Raw genomic sequence first — 16,173 nt, 5'->3', positions numbered from 1 at the left:
TATTTTGACATATTTTGTTAATTTTATAATTTGTATAATTTGTTTTCTTCATAATTTTGGATGTTTTAAAATTTATGCATTTTTTTTTTTTTTTTTCATCATCGTTATTTTTATTTTTATTTTAATAATTTTAAAAACATTTTAAAAAAAAAAAGAAAAAAAAGAATAAATAATAAAAGTATATTATAAAACATTAAAAAATATAAAATTATTTCAATATAAATATCTCTTTAAATTATTTTATATATATATATAAATATATAATTATATATATAAAAGAAATAATGGCTACTTAAATTCGATGGTTATAGAAAGTAATAAATAAAAAAAATTAGGAATAAATAAATATTTTTTCATAGAGTTATATTAAAAAGAGCATATATATTCAATAATATTAAATGTTTTCATATATATATATATATAGATTTTAATTTTCCATTATGGAGAATTTAAAATAAAAATAATAAAAAGATAAAAATGTTATTAAACATTGATTTTTTCTTTATATAGTTTAAAAATTTTTAATAAGAGTTACTATGTTTTATCATTTTGGTTGCATTAAAAATATAAAGTTACTATGAATAATCTACTAATGAAACTCATATATAATGTGAGAGTTTTAAAATTTCTCGACAGGATAAAAATTATAAGCTTTTATTTATATTAAAAAATTATACATTATCTATTAAAATATGAAATATTTTCCTTATGAAGTAAATGTAATATATTTTTATTTCAATTTTTCTTTTTAATTTGCAAAACTTATATTTGTTTAGAACTATATTTATTATTTAAAAGTTCATTTGGTATTTCATCTTTTAATTTATCATATTCAATATTACGAGAATTAAAATGATTTAATAAATAATTTTCATTTTCTTCACTTTTCTTAATATAATTTTCTAAGTTTTCATCGTCTTTTTTTAAGATTTCATTTTCTAAATTTTCATCATTTCCTTTTAAGTTTTCATTTTCTAAATTTTCATCATTTCCTTTTAAGTTTTCATTTTCTAAATTTTCATCATCTTTTTTTGAGTTTTCATCGTCTTTTTTTAAGTTTTCATTTTCTAGTTTTTCATCATCTTTTTTTGAATTTTCATTTTCTAGGTTTTCATCATCTTTTTTTGAATTTTCATCGTCTTTTTTTGAGTTTTCATCATCTTTTTTTGAGTTTTCATCATCTTTTTTTGAGTTTTCATTTTCTAAGTTTTCATCATCTTTTTTTATGTTTTCATCGTCTTTTTTTATGTTTTCATCGTCTTTTTTTAAGTTTTCATTTTCTTCACTTTTCTTAATATCATTTTCTTTTAAGTTTTCATTTTCTAAGTTTTCATCATTTTCTTTTAAGTTTTCATTTTCCAGTTTTTCATCGTCTTTTTTTAAGATTTCATTTTCTAAATTTTCATCATCTTTTTTTGAGTTTTCATCGTCTTTTTTTAAGTTTTCATTTTCTAGTTTTTCATCATCTTTTTTTGAATTTTCATTTTCTAGGTTTTCATCATCTTTTTTTGAATTTTCATCGTCTTTTTTTAAGTTTTCACTACTATTTCTTGTATTATCATCATGTAAACCTTTTTTCTCTATTTCTGATTCATTTTCATTAGATAAATCATTTTCTATATTATTTTTTTTGTCATTAATATTATTTCTTCCAAAATTTTGATTATTATTTGTTAAATATACTTCTTCATTTATGTTGATATTTTCATTTGGTGATTGCACTGATAAACAATTAGTATTATCACTAATATTATCAATTTTATAATTATTATCATTACATTTATTATTCAATTCATTTGAGATATTAGATGAATAAAGATTTTTGTTAGAAATTAAATTAGTAGTATCACATATATTTAATGGTTCATATGATGACTGGTTATGAAAATATGGATTGTCAATAAGAAACTTTTTATAATTAAAAGGGGGTGAAGGCAGATAAAAATTCAAAGCATAAATATATTTTTCAATAAAAATTAAAAAATCATTTAAGTGGTTTGAATCAACTAATATTTCTTCATTATATTTATGAATATAATTAAAATGAAAATTTTTTTCTTTATTTATAATTTGACTCCTTAAATTTAATTTATCATTGTTATTTTCATACTGTTTTATAAATTCATACAATGATTTTAAATGCATTACACAATCATCAAAACACTTTTTTTTTAATTTGTAGGTTTCTTCATTATTAATTAAAGATGTCTTAATATGATTCATTTTATCGTTCATTTTATTGGTTATTTCTCTTTTTAAATTAATTATTTCATGATTTTCAAAATTTATATCCCTAAATTTTTCTTTCATTTTTTTATTTAATTTGATTAGAACATTTGTTTCATAATTTAATAAATTAATTCTTGAAATTAAACTATAATTTTTTTCTTTTGATTCATTTAAATTAATTATAATATTGTCAAAATCACATTTTTTTGATGTTAATAATTCTATTGAATTAATTGCATTATTCATATTTTCTATATTTTTTTCTAATTTTTTTATATTCTGTTTTTGATATTCATTAATACACAATATTCTTAAACACAATTTTTTTAATAAAGTAATTTTTGTATTTAATTTTTTTTTTTTTTCATCTTCATAATTTTCTAATAAATAATCATTAATAATATTTTCATTATATTTGTCTGTCTTTTTAAATTCTTCTGTATTTTCTATGGTCTTATGTATTCTTTCTTTAAAATTATTTTTCATTTTAACTAACTCATGAATTTTTTGTTCGGATGATAAAATTTTTTGTTCTTTTAATTTTTGTTGAAGTGTTTTAAAATCTTCTCTATGTTTTTTTTCTATTGTATCTTTTTCTTTATTTAATTCATTTAGTTCAATTTTTAATTTTTCGTTTTGTAATGAATATTCTTTTTCTTGTAAAATTAGGTTACTAATACTTTTTTTCAAATTATTATATTCATTAATTAAAATTTTCATGTTATTATTGTAAATAATCCTTTCATTTCTTTCATCATCTATGGACATTTTTAGTATATTTATATCATTTGTGATATTATTTGTATATTCTTCAATGTTATTAATATTATTTTGTAACTTTATTGTAATTTTTTTGTAATAATCAACCGAATTTTTTTTTTTTCTATCAGTTTGATCAATTAATTTTTTTTTTTCTAATTCCTCTTTTATTAATCTATGATGTAAATTTATTTTTTTTATTTTACTATTTTCTTCATATATTTTTCTAGAAATTTTATCAATTTCATTTTCCTTTTCTTCTAAATCTTTTATATCATAACCGTCTATTTTTTCAACATTAATCTTCTTTACTTTGTCTATGTTTTTATCACATATACCATTTAAGACATTTTTATTATTTCCTGAATTTTTTAATTTATCTTTTAAAATGGTATCTTTTTTTTTTTTTTTTAACATTTTTTTTTTTTTTTTTTCTCAATAAAGTTAATAAGAAAAGTTTATAAAATAATATAGATGCAATATTTTTCTGGTAATCTAACGATTTGAATTTATTATAATATCTTTCATTTTTTAATATACTATATTTTTTTTTTTTTTTTTTTAATTTTTATTTAAAATTATTTATTAAATAATTTAGTGACGTAATAAAATTATTTAAAAAATTAATTTTTAACATATATATGTTTCTTTTTTTTTTTTTTTGTGTTTAAAAGTATTCTACATAATATTTTTCAATTCTAAATTATTTTATTAAAAATATTTAGGAAAAAAAAACATTACAAACGCATATATATATATGTATATAATTTTTAATATGCTTAATAATTAAGACAAGTTTTATATTATTGCACACTTTAAATTAAAAAAAAAAAAAAAATACCATTTAAAAATTAAATAATATTAATATTTTTTACTTTTTTTTTTTTTTTTTTATTACAAATTAATTTTTTTTTTTTTTATATTTGTCTAATTAACTAGAAGTATAATAAAAAGTTTCAACAATTATATATATAGATACAATATTAATAAAAATTGATAAAGTTCATTTCCTAATTTTACTTTTTTTATTAAGTAGAAATAAAAAAATTATATAAAATTTTTTTTTAAGTTTTAATTCTTTAAATTGTTAAAACCCTACTTTAAGAACTTTATGCACAATATAAAGTGAATTTTATGAATTAAAAATATAAGGATATATATAAAATTTAAATAGGTTTTATATATATTATACAAAAATGAGCGTTAATAATTCACTTTATTTTTTTTTGCTTAAATCTTTATATTTAAAAAATGCTTACTATTTATAATAAATAACACCTTCATTCTATTTTTTTAGAAAAAAAATAATAAAAACCACATATTTTTTTTTGATAGAAAAAAATTTACTAAAGTGTTTCTTCTTTATCTATACGCAAATAAAAGTACTTATATTCTTTTTTTTTTTTTTTTTAATCATGAATTTTGTTATATAGAAATAAAAAAAAAAATAAAAAAATTCCAAGTAGCATAATTTATTATTAATATATAAAATCCTATTAAACATTTCTTAGATTAAAAGAAAGGGAAAATTAAATTAAAAAGAAGATATAATATTGAGACAAAAAAAAAAAAAAAAAAAAAATATTAAGCTTTTAAAAAATAAATATTAAAAATAATAAGAATAAAAAAAAAAATAATAATAACATTATTAATAATAGTAAATAATTAACTTACAATAAATTTTATTAAAATATACAACTTTTTAATTTATAAAATTATTATTTCGTATATAAAATAATTTTCTTTTAAACCTCCCTACAAATTATAGATTTTATTTTTACAATTAAAATTGTAATAATATTTTGAATGAAAATTTTTCTTATAATTTTTTTCACAGTTTAGTGATTTCATGTAATTTCATTATAATTTAAAAGGAGAAATAAATTTTTTTTTTTTTTTTTTTTTTTCTAATTTTTAAGTTCCTTTCATCTTAAATTTTTAGAAAAACTTCAGCCTAATGAATGGGTGCATTATTTTTTTTCATTGAGCATTTCCTCAAATTCTTTTAATTATATTTTTAAGGTTCGATGTTTTCATGAAATATATTTTTTTTTTCTTTTATTTAGTTAAATTTTTATTAATTAATAAAGCTTCTTTTTTAATTTTTATTCACATATATATATATATGTATATATATATATATTTTTTTTTTTTTATCCCCTATATTTATACATTTAAGAAGTAAATTTTAATTTAAATTAAAACATTGATTTTAGTTAAAATTCGAAATAATGCAAAAATTAGCATTTTATTATAACTACTTATAATTAATTTATATTTTTTTTCCTATAATTTCTTTGTAGTATAATTTTATAAGAATTAAAAAATGAGATTAAAAATAGAATATTTTTTTATTTACTTTTTATTTAGAATAAGAAATAAAAATTATGTAAATTGTTTAGATAATTTATTTAAATCTAATTGGAATTCCAATGATAAAATTGAAGTTAATTTAAATTTTACTAATGAAGATAAAAATGAAGGATGTACAGGTTCTGTAGAACAAAAACTGATAAATGGTGAACAAATTTTTAAAACAAATAATTTAATTAGGAAATCTGAGATTAATGAGAGAAGATTTTTAAGTATAAAAAACCACATTTATAGAGAATTTAGAATTTACTTTTTTAAGTCAAGTAATTCAATTTCAAATGATTTTTATAAAATATTATTTGAATGTGCAGAAGCATCATCAGCAAAACCTTATTTAATAGATATTTGTGTAAAAAAGTATTTTAAAAAATATAATATTGAATTTTCTTCAACATGTTTAAGTTGTTTTAGTAATTTCATTGGGTGTGGTTTTATATCATGTAATGAACAATGTTCAGTAGATCAATGTAATTCTGAATGTAAAACATGTAGTGAAAAAAATTGTTTTAAAAAATTATTAAATTGTACGAAACTAGACAAATTACCAAGCCCTTGTAAATGATTGCTTTTTTTTTTTTAAAGAGATTTATGTTTTTAATATAAAAAAAGTAATAAAAAAAAAAAAAATAAATAAATAAATAAAATAAAAGCACGACTCTTGTAAAATATATATATATATATATATATTTATATAAAGTATCCGTTAATTTATTAGCTTTGAAATAAAATTTTAAGAGAGATTATGTTTTTTTTTTTTTTTTTTTTTTTTTATTCATTTAGTTAAAATTATTTATATTAAATTTAATTCATTTTTTTAAGTGATTATATTTTGTCATAATTATGAGAAACAATTTTAAATTATTTAAATTTATTTTAAAGAAAAAACAAAAGATTTTTAAAATTTTATTAAATTGTACAAAACAGGAGAAACAAAAAAAAAAAAAAAAAAAAAAAAAAAAAAGTAAAAATAGATACAAATTAAAAAAAAAAATTAAATAATTTTCCTTGTATTTTCTAGTATAATTTGCAAATAAATATTATATAAATGTTTTCATAAATAATAAGTTAAGATTGTTTAAACAAAAATTAAACAAAGATTTTTATTTTATGCAAATGGTATTCCTATTTTATCTAATGCTTCCTCCATTAGATGAACTAAAGTTTCTTCAGTATCTTCCCTTTCTAATCTCTCCTTTAAAATAAAAAAAAAAAAAAAAAAAAAAAAAAAAAATNTTAATATAAATAATTTTAACTAAATGAATAAAAAAAAAAAAAAAAAAAAAAAAAAAAATATATATATATATGTTACAAATTACATTTTATTTATTATTATTTCATTTTATTTATTATTATTTCATTTTATTAATATTTTTTACTTTATCTATTTCTTTTTTTATTCTTGAAAAATATTGTTCAATGAGAGATACTAAATTTTCCGAATAATTTTCTCTGAAAAAAAAAAAAGTGAAAATTAAAGAGAAATCAAGTTAGATATTTAATAATAAATTATTATATACTTGAGTTTTATACAAATTTTAAAATTATATTTACCTATTCACTTTTTCATTTTTTATTATTTTCATTATTTCATTTATCTTTTCATCTACATCTCTTAGAATTACTCTTTCTGTTTTTATCCTTTCGTTTATTTCATTTTGAACTAATGATTTCAAATTATTTAGTTCACACTGGAAATAAAAAGTATAAAAAAAAATAAAATAAAAATAAAATAAAAATAATTAAATAATATAAAATATTCTTATAAAAGAAATTTTTTGTGAAATTTTAAAATTAAACTCAATAAATGTATACATCATAATATTTTCTTAGTGAATCTTCTTTTTCTTCAAAAATTCCATATTCTTCAATAATTTCTTCTCTAAAATTATAAATAAATATATATAAATAAATATATATTAAGAAACATTTTTTGAAAAAAAAAAAAAAAAAAAAAATAGTGATACTTTAATAAGCTAGTTTTATTTTGAAAATCCTTTATCAATTTGGTTTTGAGTTTATTCCATTCTTCCTTTTCTTTGCTTATGAATTCATCAGCTCTAAAAGAAAATGTAGAATAAAAATAATAATGAAAAAATTATGAAATTTTAAAAAAATAATGATATTTAGATTTTATAATATTTTTTATTTACTTCTTCTCTAAAATTTCTAATTTTTTTTTATGTTCATTTTTAAATTCCTCTAATTCAGATTTATAATTATTAACATCGTTTCTAATATCATTCAACTAATATTTATATGAATTATGAATGAGAATAAAAAAAAAATTTAAATTATAATAATTTTAAAATATTAAATTAATAATTATAAAATTTTTATTTATTTTTATGTCTTTCTAACCTTTTCATTTAATTTTTCAAATGTTCGATTAGAATTTTCATGCATTTCTATTAACTTTTCTTCTAATACGTTGACCTTTTCATTTAGTTTCTTTTTATAATTTTAAATAATATAATTTTTATTATAATAATTAAACATAAAAATATTTTATAATATTTCTTTTTAAAACATATATATATTCAAAATGTTATATTTCTTTATTAAATTACTTCAATTTTTTCATTTTTTTGCAATTCTATACCAAAATGTAACCCACTCAATCTTTTTTCTAATCTCTGTAATCTCTCCTTTAATTAAAATATCATACAAAAGTATATATATATACATATTTTTATTTTTATTTAAATTTTTTTTTTTTTTTTTTTTTTTTATATAATTTCTTTTTTACATTATTATGTTTATTTTGACTCAAAGAAAATTGTTTACTATGTATTCCACTCTTATTTAAATCTATGAAGAAAAAAAAAGAAAGAATTAAACAGAGAAAAATTTAATTGATTATCCTAAAATTTAAATGTATTTGGAACTTTTTTGTATTATACCCATTTTAAAATATTTCATAAATGAAAAATTACATTATATAATCTTTTAACTCAATGTTTTATTTTTTTTTTTTTTTTTTAGACAGAGAAAAAATAATATTTAAAGAAGAAAGAAAAGAAAAAATATACAATAAAATAATACAAATTATTTTATTTGCCTTTTCTTTAAGTAAAAAAAAAAAATAAAAATATATCTTTCAAATAAAATTTAATTATATATTTTAATGAATTGATATATAATTGTTTCTAAATAATAAACATAATTAAAATATTTATTTTTAAAATAAGGAAATCTTTAAATGTTATATTAAAATTTTCTCAAACTTTATTAAAAAAAAAAAAAAAAAAAAAAAAAAAATGGAAATATATATTTTAGAAATTTAATGGTGTATTTAAAATAAAATGTAAATTTTTTAATTGAAGAAAAGAGAAAAAGAAAAACATTTAAAATTTCTTATATTTCATTGATACCTTGTTATTTAAAAAATGAAATAAAAGATAAATTTTAAGTGTTAGGAAAAATTAAATTTTAGCATAATAATATATATTTTTTTTTTTTTTTTTTTTTGGGAATAAATTATGAATTATATTTATTAATACATATAAATATATTTTACTTAATTTTAATTTTGTAATATTTTTGATTATATTAATTGTTATTATACTAACTAATATTTCATTTTGCTTTTTCTTATGAACAAATAATGATAAAGAAATATATTCTTAATTCCCTAATGAAATATTTAAATTAATTATTGATAATATATAATATAAAAAAGAAAAATAAATAAAATAATAAAACTTAGTAAAAATATAAAATATATACTTAATAAAAATAATTATTATAAAAAAATATGGTTGTGGTATATATAAAATATAAAAGGTAATATAATGTTGATATAATAAAAAATAGCATATTGAATTATACATACATATATATATATATAATTTTATTCTAGATATATTATTTTAAAAAAGAAAAATTCTAAAAATTAAAGTAAAGCAATTAAATTTATATGAACTAAATTTTTATTTTATCATTCGAATTTAATTATATAAAATATAAAAAATTACAACAAAATTCTTTTAATTTTATATACAAAAAATAGCATGATTGTTGAAATTTGCTTGTTTTAAATATTATATATATGTAAATATATATATTTATAATTTTTTATTTTAAAAAAAAACAAAATATAAAAAAAATATTCTGTATTTTTTACACTCGAAATTTTTTTTTTTTTTTTTAAAAAGGCATTAAATTTTATCTAATTTTTTGCTACCTTACTACATAATTTTATTATAATACATACATTTTTATAGATAGATTTTTTATTTTTTTCTACAAATATGAAGATTTTATAATAAATCTTCCCAGTTTTCAACAATTTCTTCTTCTATATGTTCCACCCCTTCCTTAGATAGATTTAAATTTGAATTAATTTTAATTTCATTTTGTGTATAATTAGGGTCACTATAGTCATTTGAGAATCCCATATCATTACCATAGTAATAATAATTATCGGAAACTGTAATATTTTTTAAGTTTATAGCTTTATTAATTTTATTTAATTTATCTAGTAATGAATAATCTGTATTTTCTAAATGGTCATTTAATTTTGTTACATGCACAATGGCTCTTTTAGATGAAATCCATTTTAGCCATGGTAGCCAATTAGCAGTATCATTAGCTAATGTAAATTGATCTCCAAATATTATTACTCCTCTTTTTGCTCTTGTTAACATTACATTTAATCTTCTTGCATCTCTTAAAAAACCTAATTCATTATTTGCATTAGATCTAACAGCTGAAAATAAAATTAAATCTTTTTCTTTTCCTTGAAATCCATCAATTGAATCAATTTCTATTCTATGAGAAGCCTCATAAGGAAATGCTTCTTGAACTGCTTTTTTTAACTTCATTTTCTGAGCATCATACGCTGTCAATATACCAATCTCGTCTACTGATACACATCCTTCATTAATGATAGATTTTAAAACAGATATTAATGGTTCTATTTCGTAAAGATTAAATTTAGAAGTTCCATAAGCATTTTCAAATTTGCTACCACTTTTTCCAATAGAAACATCTATAAAAGCTAATCTACATTTAGGGTTAGGCCATAAGAACCCCTTGATAATAGGCCTATTTTCTTCAGTAACATTTGCAGTCTTTAATTTATTATCATAAAAATGAAAATTAGGAAAAACACATATACTCAAGTGCATACGTCTTTGTGTAGTTAACAAATGAACTGGTGAAATTTTCGCCATAACGAATCTTTCTAATAAGGATTTATCTAAACCTAATTTAATGGCATCTGGTGAGATAATAGTAGGAGGTAATTGTTTGTGATCTCCTATTAATACTAAGTTATTACAATAATGTCCTAAAGGTATAAGATTTGAAGGTTCAATAGATTGTGCACATTCATCAATTATAACTCTTTCAAATTTTTCGTTATCAAAAATTTCATGTCCAGAACCAACACATGTTGCAATAACAACATTGTATTTCTTAACAGCTTCAAGAAATAAAAGAGCTTTCATAACTTTTGCTTCTTTTTGCATATTGTTTTTTCTAAGTTTCAATAAATCTTTATATCTGTGAAATTCCATTATCGCTTCTTCATGAAAATCACTATCACTACCTGCACCAACACGAACTGCTTGAATATTTCTTTTTTTTAATCCTTCTACTAAATTATTTGCAGCAACATTTGAATCAGCAACAGCTAATATTTTTTTGTTGCTATTTTGTCTATGCCAACTGTCAATAATAGCACAAGCTACATGCGTTTTACCAGTACCAGGTGGACCCTGTACTAGTGTCAATCTTCTCGTTAGTGCACTTAAGCATGCTAATTTTTGGGAATCATTTAAAGGCAAATTTGTTGGTAAATTAATACTTTCAATAAGATATTTATCAATATCTTCAACATGCGTATTATCAATTTGCTTATTTAGTGCTTCATTCAACAAATCTTCATATGGATTTTTTGCTTCTTTGTTATAATCACTCAATATATCTTCCTGTGAATTTTTTAAAGATTCATTGTTTTGAAAATCCATTTTTATTCTTTCATAATCTGCTATTTCATCACTCAATTTTCCATTTTGTGCTATATATTTACTATGCTTATTATATGTGTGCAATATCAAAAAGCGAATTTCAGGTGTAAAAACATACGGTGATTGATATTGAGTAGGAATTGAACTTATAAAAGTAATTGATCTTAAAGCTTGCAACATTCTTTCATGTGTTACTATATTTAATAATAAATATAATTTATATTTATTATATTTAACATTTCCTTTTTTTGTATTTTCTGCAGAAAATATTCTTATATTAATGTTATATATGGTATTATCGTTTTTTGTACTCGTTATGCTTCCTATTAAGCTATTGGACCATGCATCTTCATCTTTTAATAACATATCATAAGGTTTTAATAAAACAATGTCATCTTCTCTCATTTGAGTAGATTTCATCCATTCTTTCTCTTCATTTGTTAATGTACACGTAAAGGATAATATGGGCATAGTAATACTTTTTAATTTTAATAATAAAGATTTATTTTCATGTAAATATTCAAAATCTCTTTTTTCTTGGATGCTTTGTGCTAAATTAGCTTGTAACTCCAAAGCTAACATAATTCTGTATTTTTTATAATAATCATGTGCACATTTGGATATAAAAATAGAATAATCTAACTCTACTTCTTGTAATAAAGTGATACAATGAAAACATAATTTATCATTTAAAATAACAACACATTCATCTATTAATTTTTCCCACAAATCTATTGAAACTAATTTATGAACATAATTGTTATTAACATTTTTTTTTTGAATATAAGGATTAAAGAAAAATGAATTACTACAATTATTAGAATAATTACCATCTTCATTATTATATATATCTTTGATTTGTTCCTCATTATTGTTATTATTATTCATATTATTAAAATTATTTACACGGCCCATTTTATTAACGTTATTCATATTATTTAATTTATTCATTTCATCAACTTCTAATCTCCCTTGTTTACTAACTTCTACAACTGTATTTAATAATCTGTTTATATTATCGTAATTACCATCTATTAATAATTCCCTTAACAAGTATATTAAGAAGATTGACCAAGCACTACTACTATATTGAAGAATAAATTGAATAGCTAGGTTTAAGGCCTTTGTTAAATCTTTTGCTATTAAATCTCTTATATATTGTGCATTTTTTCTATCTGTTGATGAAACATATTCTATTAAATTATTTTTTACTAACATATCATAAGCGGCCTCACATTTTGCTAAACTTTTTGTACTCCCATATCCAACACTTTTTGCCTTACATGGATTCTTCCCGTTTTTCCATTCCCATTCTAAAGTACATTTATATAAATTATACACTTGTTCGAATATTTCTGTTTGATGTATTTTATATCTGGATGCAATATTATTTCTTAACATCTGTATACTGCTGGCATCCTGTTTTGTTAAACTATATGTAACAAATTCCGAGGAATCTGGTACACTATTATTTATCCCATTACTGTTATTATCAATTGAATTTTTATCATTTGAATTTATTAAATTGTTATTTTGATAATTCATATTGTTTATATTACTATTTGTGTTACTGTTATTTATATTATTATTAACGTTATTCATTTCCATATTATTAATGTTCCTATTAAAAATAACACCTGCAGCTGATTGCATTCCTGAATTTTCCACTGAAGAGAATTTCGTATTTACAGAAGATGGATTTTCATTGATGTTATAAAACATATAGTTATTTATAGTTTGAGTATTACTTTCCATATTATTATTCATTTTTAATACATCATTATTTGAAGGCATTTCACCATTTTTTTCTTGATAAGATATATTATTATTATTATTTTTATATAATAGTGTATCACTATAATTTTTACTTAGTGTTTGATTTTTAGAAGGTTCACACTTACTACTAATCATTTTATTATTTACATTAGTATCATCATAATTATGATTATTATTTGTAATTCTACCATACATATTATTTTCATAACTTCTATTATGCATATTTATCATTTTCCTATCTTCATTAATCCTTGTATATTCTGACTCTTTAATCAATTGATCTTTTATATCATATAAAAGCATGTACAATTTTTGAGTTGCTATCATCTCAGCAATTTTCTCATGAGGATTTACTCCTGTAGCCTTATATATTTTATTATTAATTTTCCATTCAATATTGCTATAATACATGTTATTATTTAATTTATTATCTATATTTTTATTTTCTACTTTTAATATAACATTTAAGCTATTTATCATCCATTTAGTCATTTGATCTAGCTCTAATAGAGAAATATTTTTTAATTTTAATAAAATTTTCTTTACACATACTTTTTTACTTAATTTTTTGGTATTATGTGAACCTACAACAGATATTTTCTCATCATTAGAAAATGCCCATACAATTGAATATTTAATTTTATCATTCTCATTTACAAATTCTTCACGTGATTCTGCTTTTAAATAATTTTTTCTTATATAAAAAAGAGTTAATATATTTTCATCTTTATACATATAATCTAAAAAATCATTAAAATCATAAAATAAGCAAGCATCTGCATCTAAATTAATAGGAGAACTTATGGATGTTTGCTTATTTATATTATTTCCATTATTTTGATCTTCTAATTTATTTGATAAATTATTAATACTTTTTAAATTGTTCGATGATGAAATATGACAAAAATTATCATTCTTCTTAGTCTCATATGTATTTATTTTATTAATATCCTTACTGTAATTATTGGTTTTATCATAAGAGATATTTCTTGTATGCTTATTCATTATATTATTTGAATTCCTTTCATTTTCACTTAAAATGTTCATATTGTAATCCAAATTATTCATATTGTTTGGAGACACCATATTATTCATACGACTTGTACCACTTGATTTGTTATTCATATTATTCACATTATTATTAAAATTAGTTGTATTATTTAACGTATTAAAATTATGTGAAATAATTTTATTTCTATTCCGATTATTATAATTAGATGAATTATCCAACATACCTCTCATGCCATTTGAATTTGTATTAATGCACTCATTTATGTTCTTATTATTGTCAAAACCTTCATTCCTATTGATGTCTCTGTTTTTAATTAAATTATTTAATTTTAACGTATTATTATTATTATTTCTATTTATATCATTATTTATGTTATCAATATTATTATTATTATTATTATTACTACTATACACATCACTTACACCTACCATATCATTTAAATCTAAATCATTCAAATCTGTGTCTAATTTCATTGTTAAATTATTATTTAAATCAGTGTTTACATCATTTAAGTTTAAAATAGAATTAATTTTGAGATTATTATTTATCATACTTTCTGATGATTCTCTTTTGAAATTATTTTCCATATAATTACTATTCTCATTATTTTTAAAGTTGTTATTAACATTTACATTTGAATTATATGTGTTGATGTTTTTCTTATTCGAACTATAGCTATTTTTAATATATTTAACGTTATTTTGATAGTTATCATTTAGATAACTAAATCTTTCTGTGCCTTTTAAATTGTTGTTATTTACGTTTCCTTCTAAATTTTGTCTTGGTAAATTTTTTTCGTTTGTAAAATTTTTATAATTTATATTATTTGATGAATTATCTAAATAATTTGTGTTAATATTATTGCTACCTATATTGTTGTTATATATATTTTTTCCTTTCACATTTTTTAGCAATAATTGGTCTTTATTAAAATTATTCTTCGTGTTATTACTTAAATTGTTGTCACTTATGTGACAAAAATTGTCATTTATTATGTAGTTACTTTTATTTTCGTTACTATTTGCATTAATATAATTAACATTGGTGTTTAACTTTGTCTCATTCAAAGTAAAGTTAGCCTCGTTATTTTTATTACTATCTCTATTTAAATAACTAGAATAATTATTTGAATAATTATTATTTGAATATTTATTATTTTTGTTATTGTTTACATAATTATTATTACTAATAAAATTATTTGCTCTGTTTTTATTATACTGTCTACTAAATGCAGGATTTCCATTTTGGTTAAAATTTCTGAAATTTTTATTTACATCATTATTTTTATTGAATGATGTAATATGATCATTTAAAATATTTTCATTTTCATTATTTGTATCCATATTCAAGGAATTCGAAAGCTTATTATTCATTCTATATTTTTTAAATGATTTGCATATAAGAGCATTATAATTTTTTTTAATTGAATAACTTCTCAAAACGAAATTATTTGAATTTTTTATATAAGAAATAAAAGCAGTATTGTTTAAGTATGTATACTTTGGTTTAATTAAGAGTGTAGAGTTCAAAACATTAATAAATGAAAAAATGTACATATATCGGTGTGAAAATGAAAACTTCGAAATTCTTCTTAAAACCATATCACAAATATTACTTATATTTCTGGATGAATTGATTTTTTTTGATAAATTAATATATATGGATAAATATGTATTGCTACAAAATTTTATCATTACAGAATATATATTATTGAAAATATATATATATATATATATGTGAAATATGTTACATATAAAATATACAATTATATAAAAAAAAGTTTATTAATTTTATTTAAAAATGAAAAAAAAAAAAGGAAAAAAAAGGAAAAGAAAAAAAGGAAAAAAAAAAATTGACATTAACTTTCGTATAAAGGAACAGCAAATTAAAAATTTATAATGAAAAAAAAAAATAATATAAAATAAATATATATTATTAAATTATATATATATATATATATATATATATATAAAAGTATGAAAATAAAATATGAACCTTTGATTTTTTTTTTTTTTTTTTTTTTTTTTTTTTTTTTTTTTTTTTTTTTTTTTT

The 16,173-nt window shown here is 18.1% G+C and overlaps 4 protein-coding genes across 4 annotated transcripts; 1 reads left to right on the top strand and 3 right to left on the bottom strand.

Moving 5' to 3' along the window:
• Positions 1-762: 762 nt before the first annotated feature.
• Positions 763-3,405, bottom strand: PGAL8A_00043900 (conserved Plasmodium protein, unknown function; the record flags this gene model as incomplete). Its single annotated transcript, XM_028674454.1, has 1 exon — positions 763-3,405. One exon carries the CDS (start codon positions 3,403-3,405, stop codon positions 763-765), a length of 2,643 nt encoding a protein of 880 aa, XP_028530805.1.
• Positions 3,406-5,314: 1,909 nt separating this feature from the next.
• On the top strand, positions 5,315-5,923 carry PGAL8A_00043800 (conserved Plasmodium protein, unknown function; the record flags this gene model as incomplete). The annotated part of the gene is made up of 1 exon (XM_028674453.1): positions 5,315-5,923. The coding sequence occupies one exon, from the start codon at positions 5,315-5,317 to the stop codon at positions 5,921-5,923; it is 609 nt and encodes a 202-aa protein (XP_028530804.1).
• A 543-nt stretch (positions 5,924-6,466) lies between these two features.
• PGAL8A_00043700 (conserved Plasmodium protein, unknown function) lies at positions 6,467-8,265 on the bottom strand (the record flags this gene model as incomplete). The annotated part of the gene is made up of 10 exons (XM_028674452.1): positions 6,467-6,553; positions 6,738-6,810; positions 6,913-7,049; positions 7,174-7,240; positions 7,326-7,418; positions 7,512-7,606; positions 7,720-7,809; positions 7,929-8,006; positions 8,108-8,169; positions 8,262-8,265. The coding sequence occupies 10 exons, from the start codon at positions 8,263-8,265 to the stop codon at positions 6,467-6,469; spliced, it is 786 nt and encodes a 261-aa protein (XP_028530803.1).
• A 1,355-nt stretch (positions 8,266-9,620) lies between these two features.
• On the bottom strand, positions 9,621-15,815 carry PGAL8A_00043600 (erythrocyte membrane-associated antigen, putative; the record flags this gene model as incomplete). Its single annotated transcript, XM_028674451.1, has 1 exon — positions 9,621-15,815. The coding sequence occupies one exon, from the start codon at positions 15,813-15,815 to the stop codon at positions 9,621-9,623; it is 6,195 nt and encodes a 2,064-aa protein (XP_028530802.1).
• Positions 15,816-16,173: the final 358 nt, after the last annotated feature.

Source organism: Plasmodium gallinaceum (genome assembly GCF_900005855.1).
Source record: "Plasmodium gallinaceum strain 8A genome assembly, contig: PGAL8A_v1_32, whole genome shotgun sequence".
Lineage (NCBI taxonomy): Eukaryota > Apicomplexa > Aconoidasida > Haemosporida > Plasmodiidae > Plasmodium > Plasmodium gallinaceum.
Note: the sequence above shows the minus strand (reverse complement) of the source record. Positions and strands in the feature narration are given on the sequence as shown.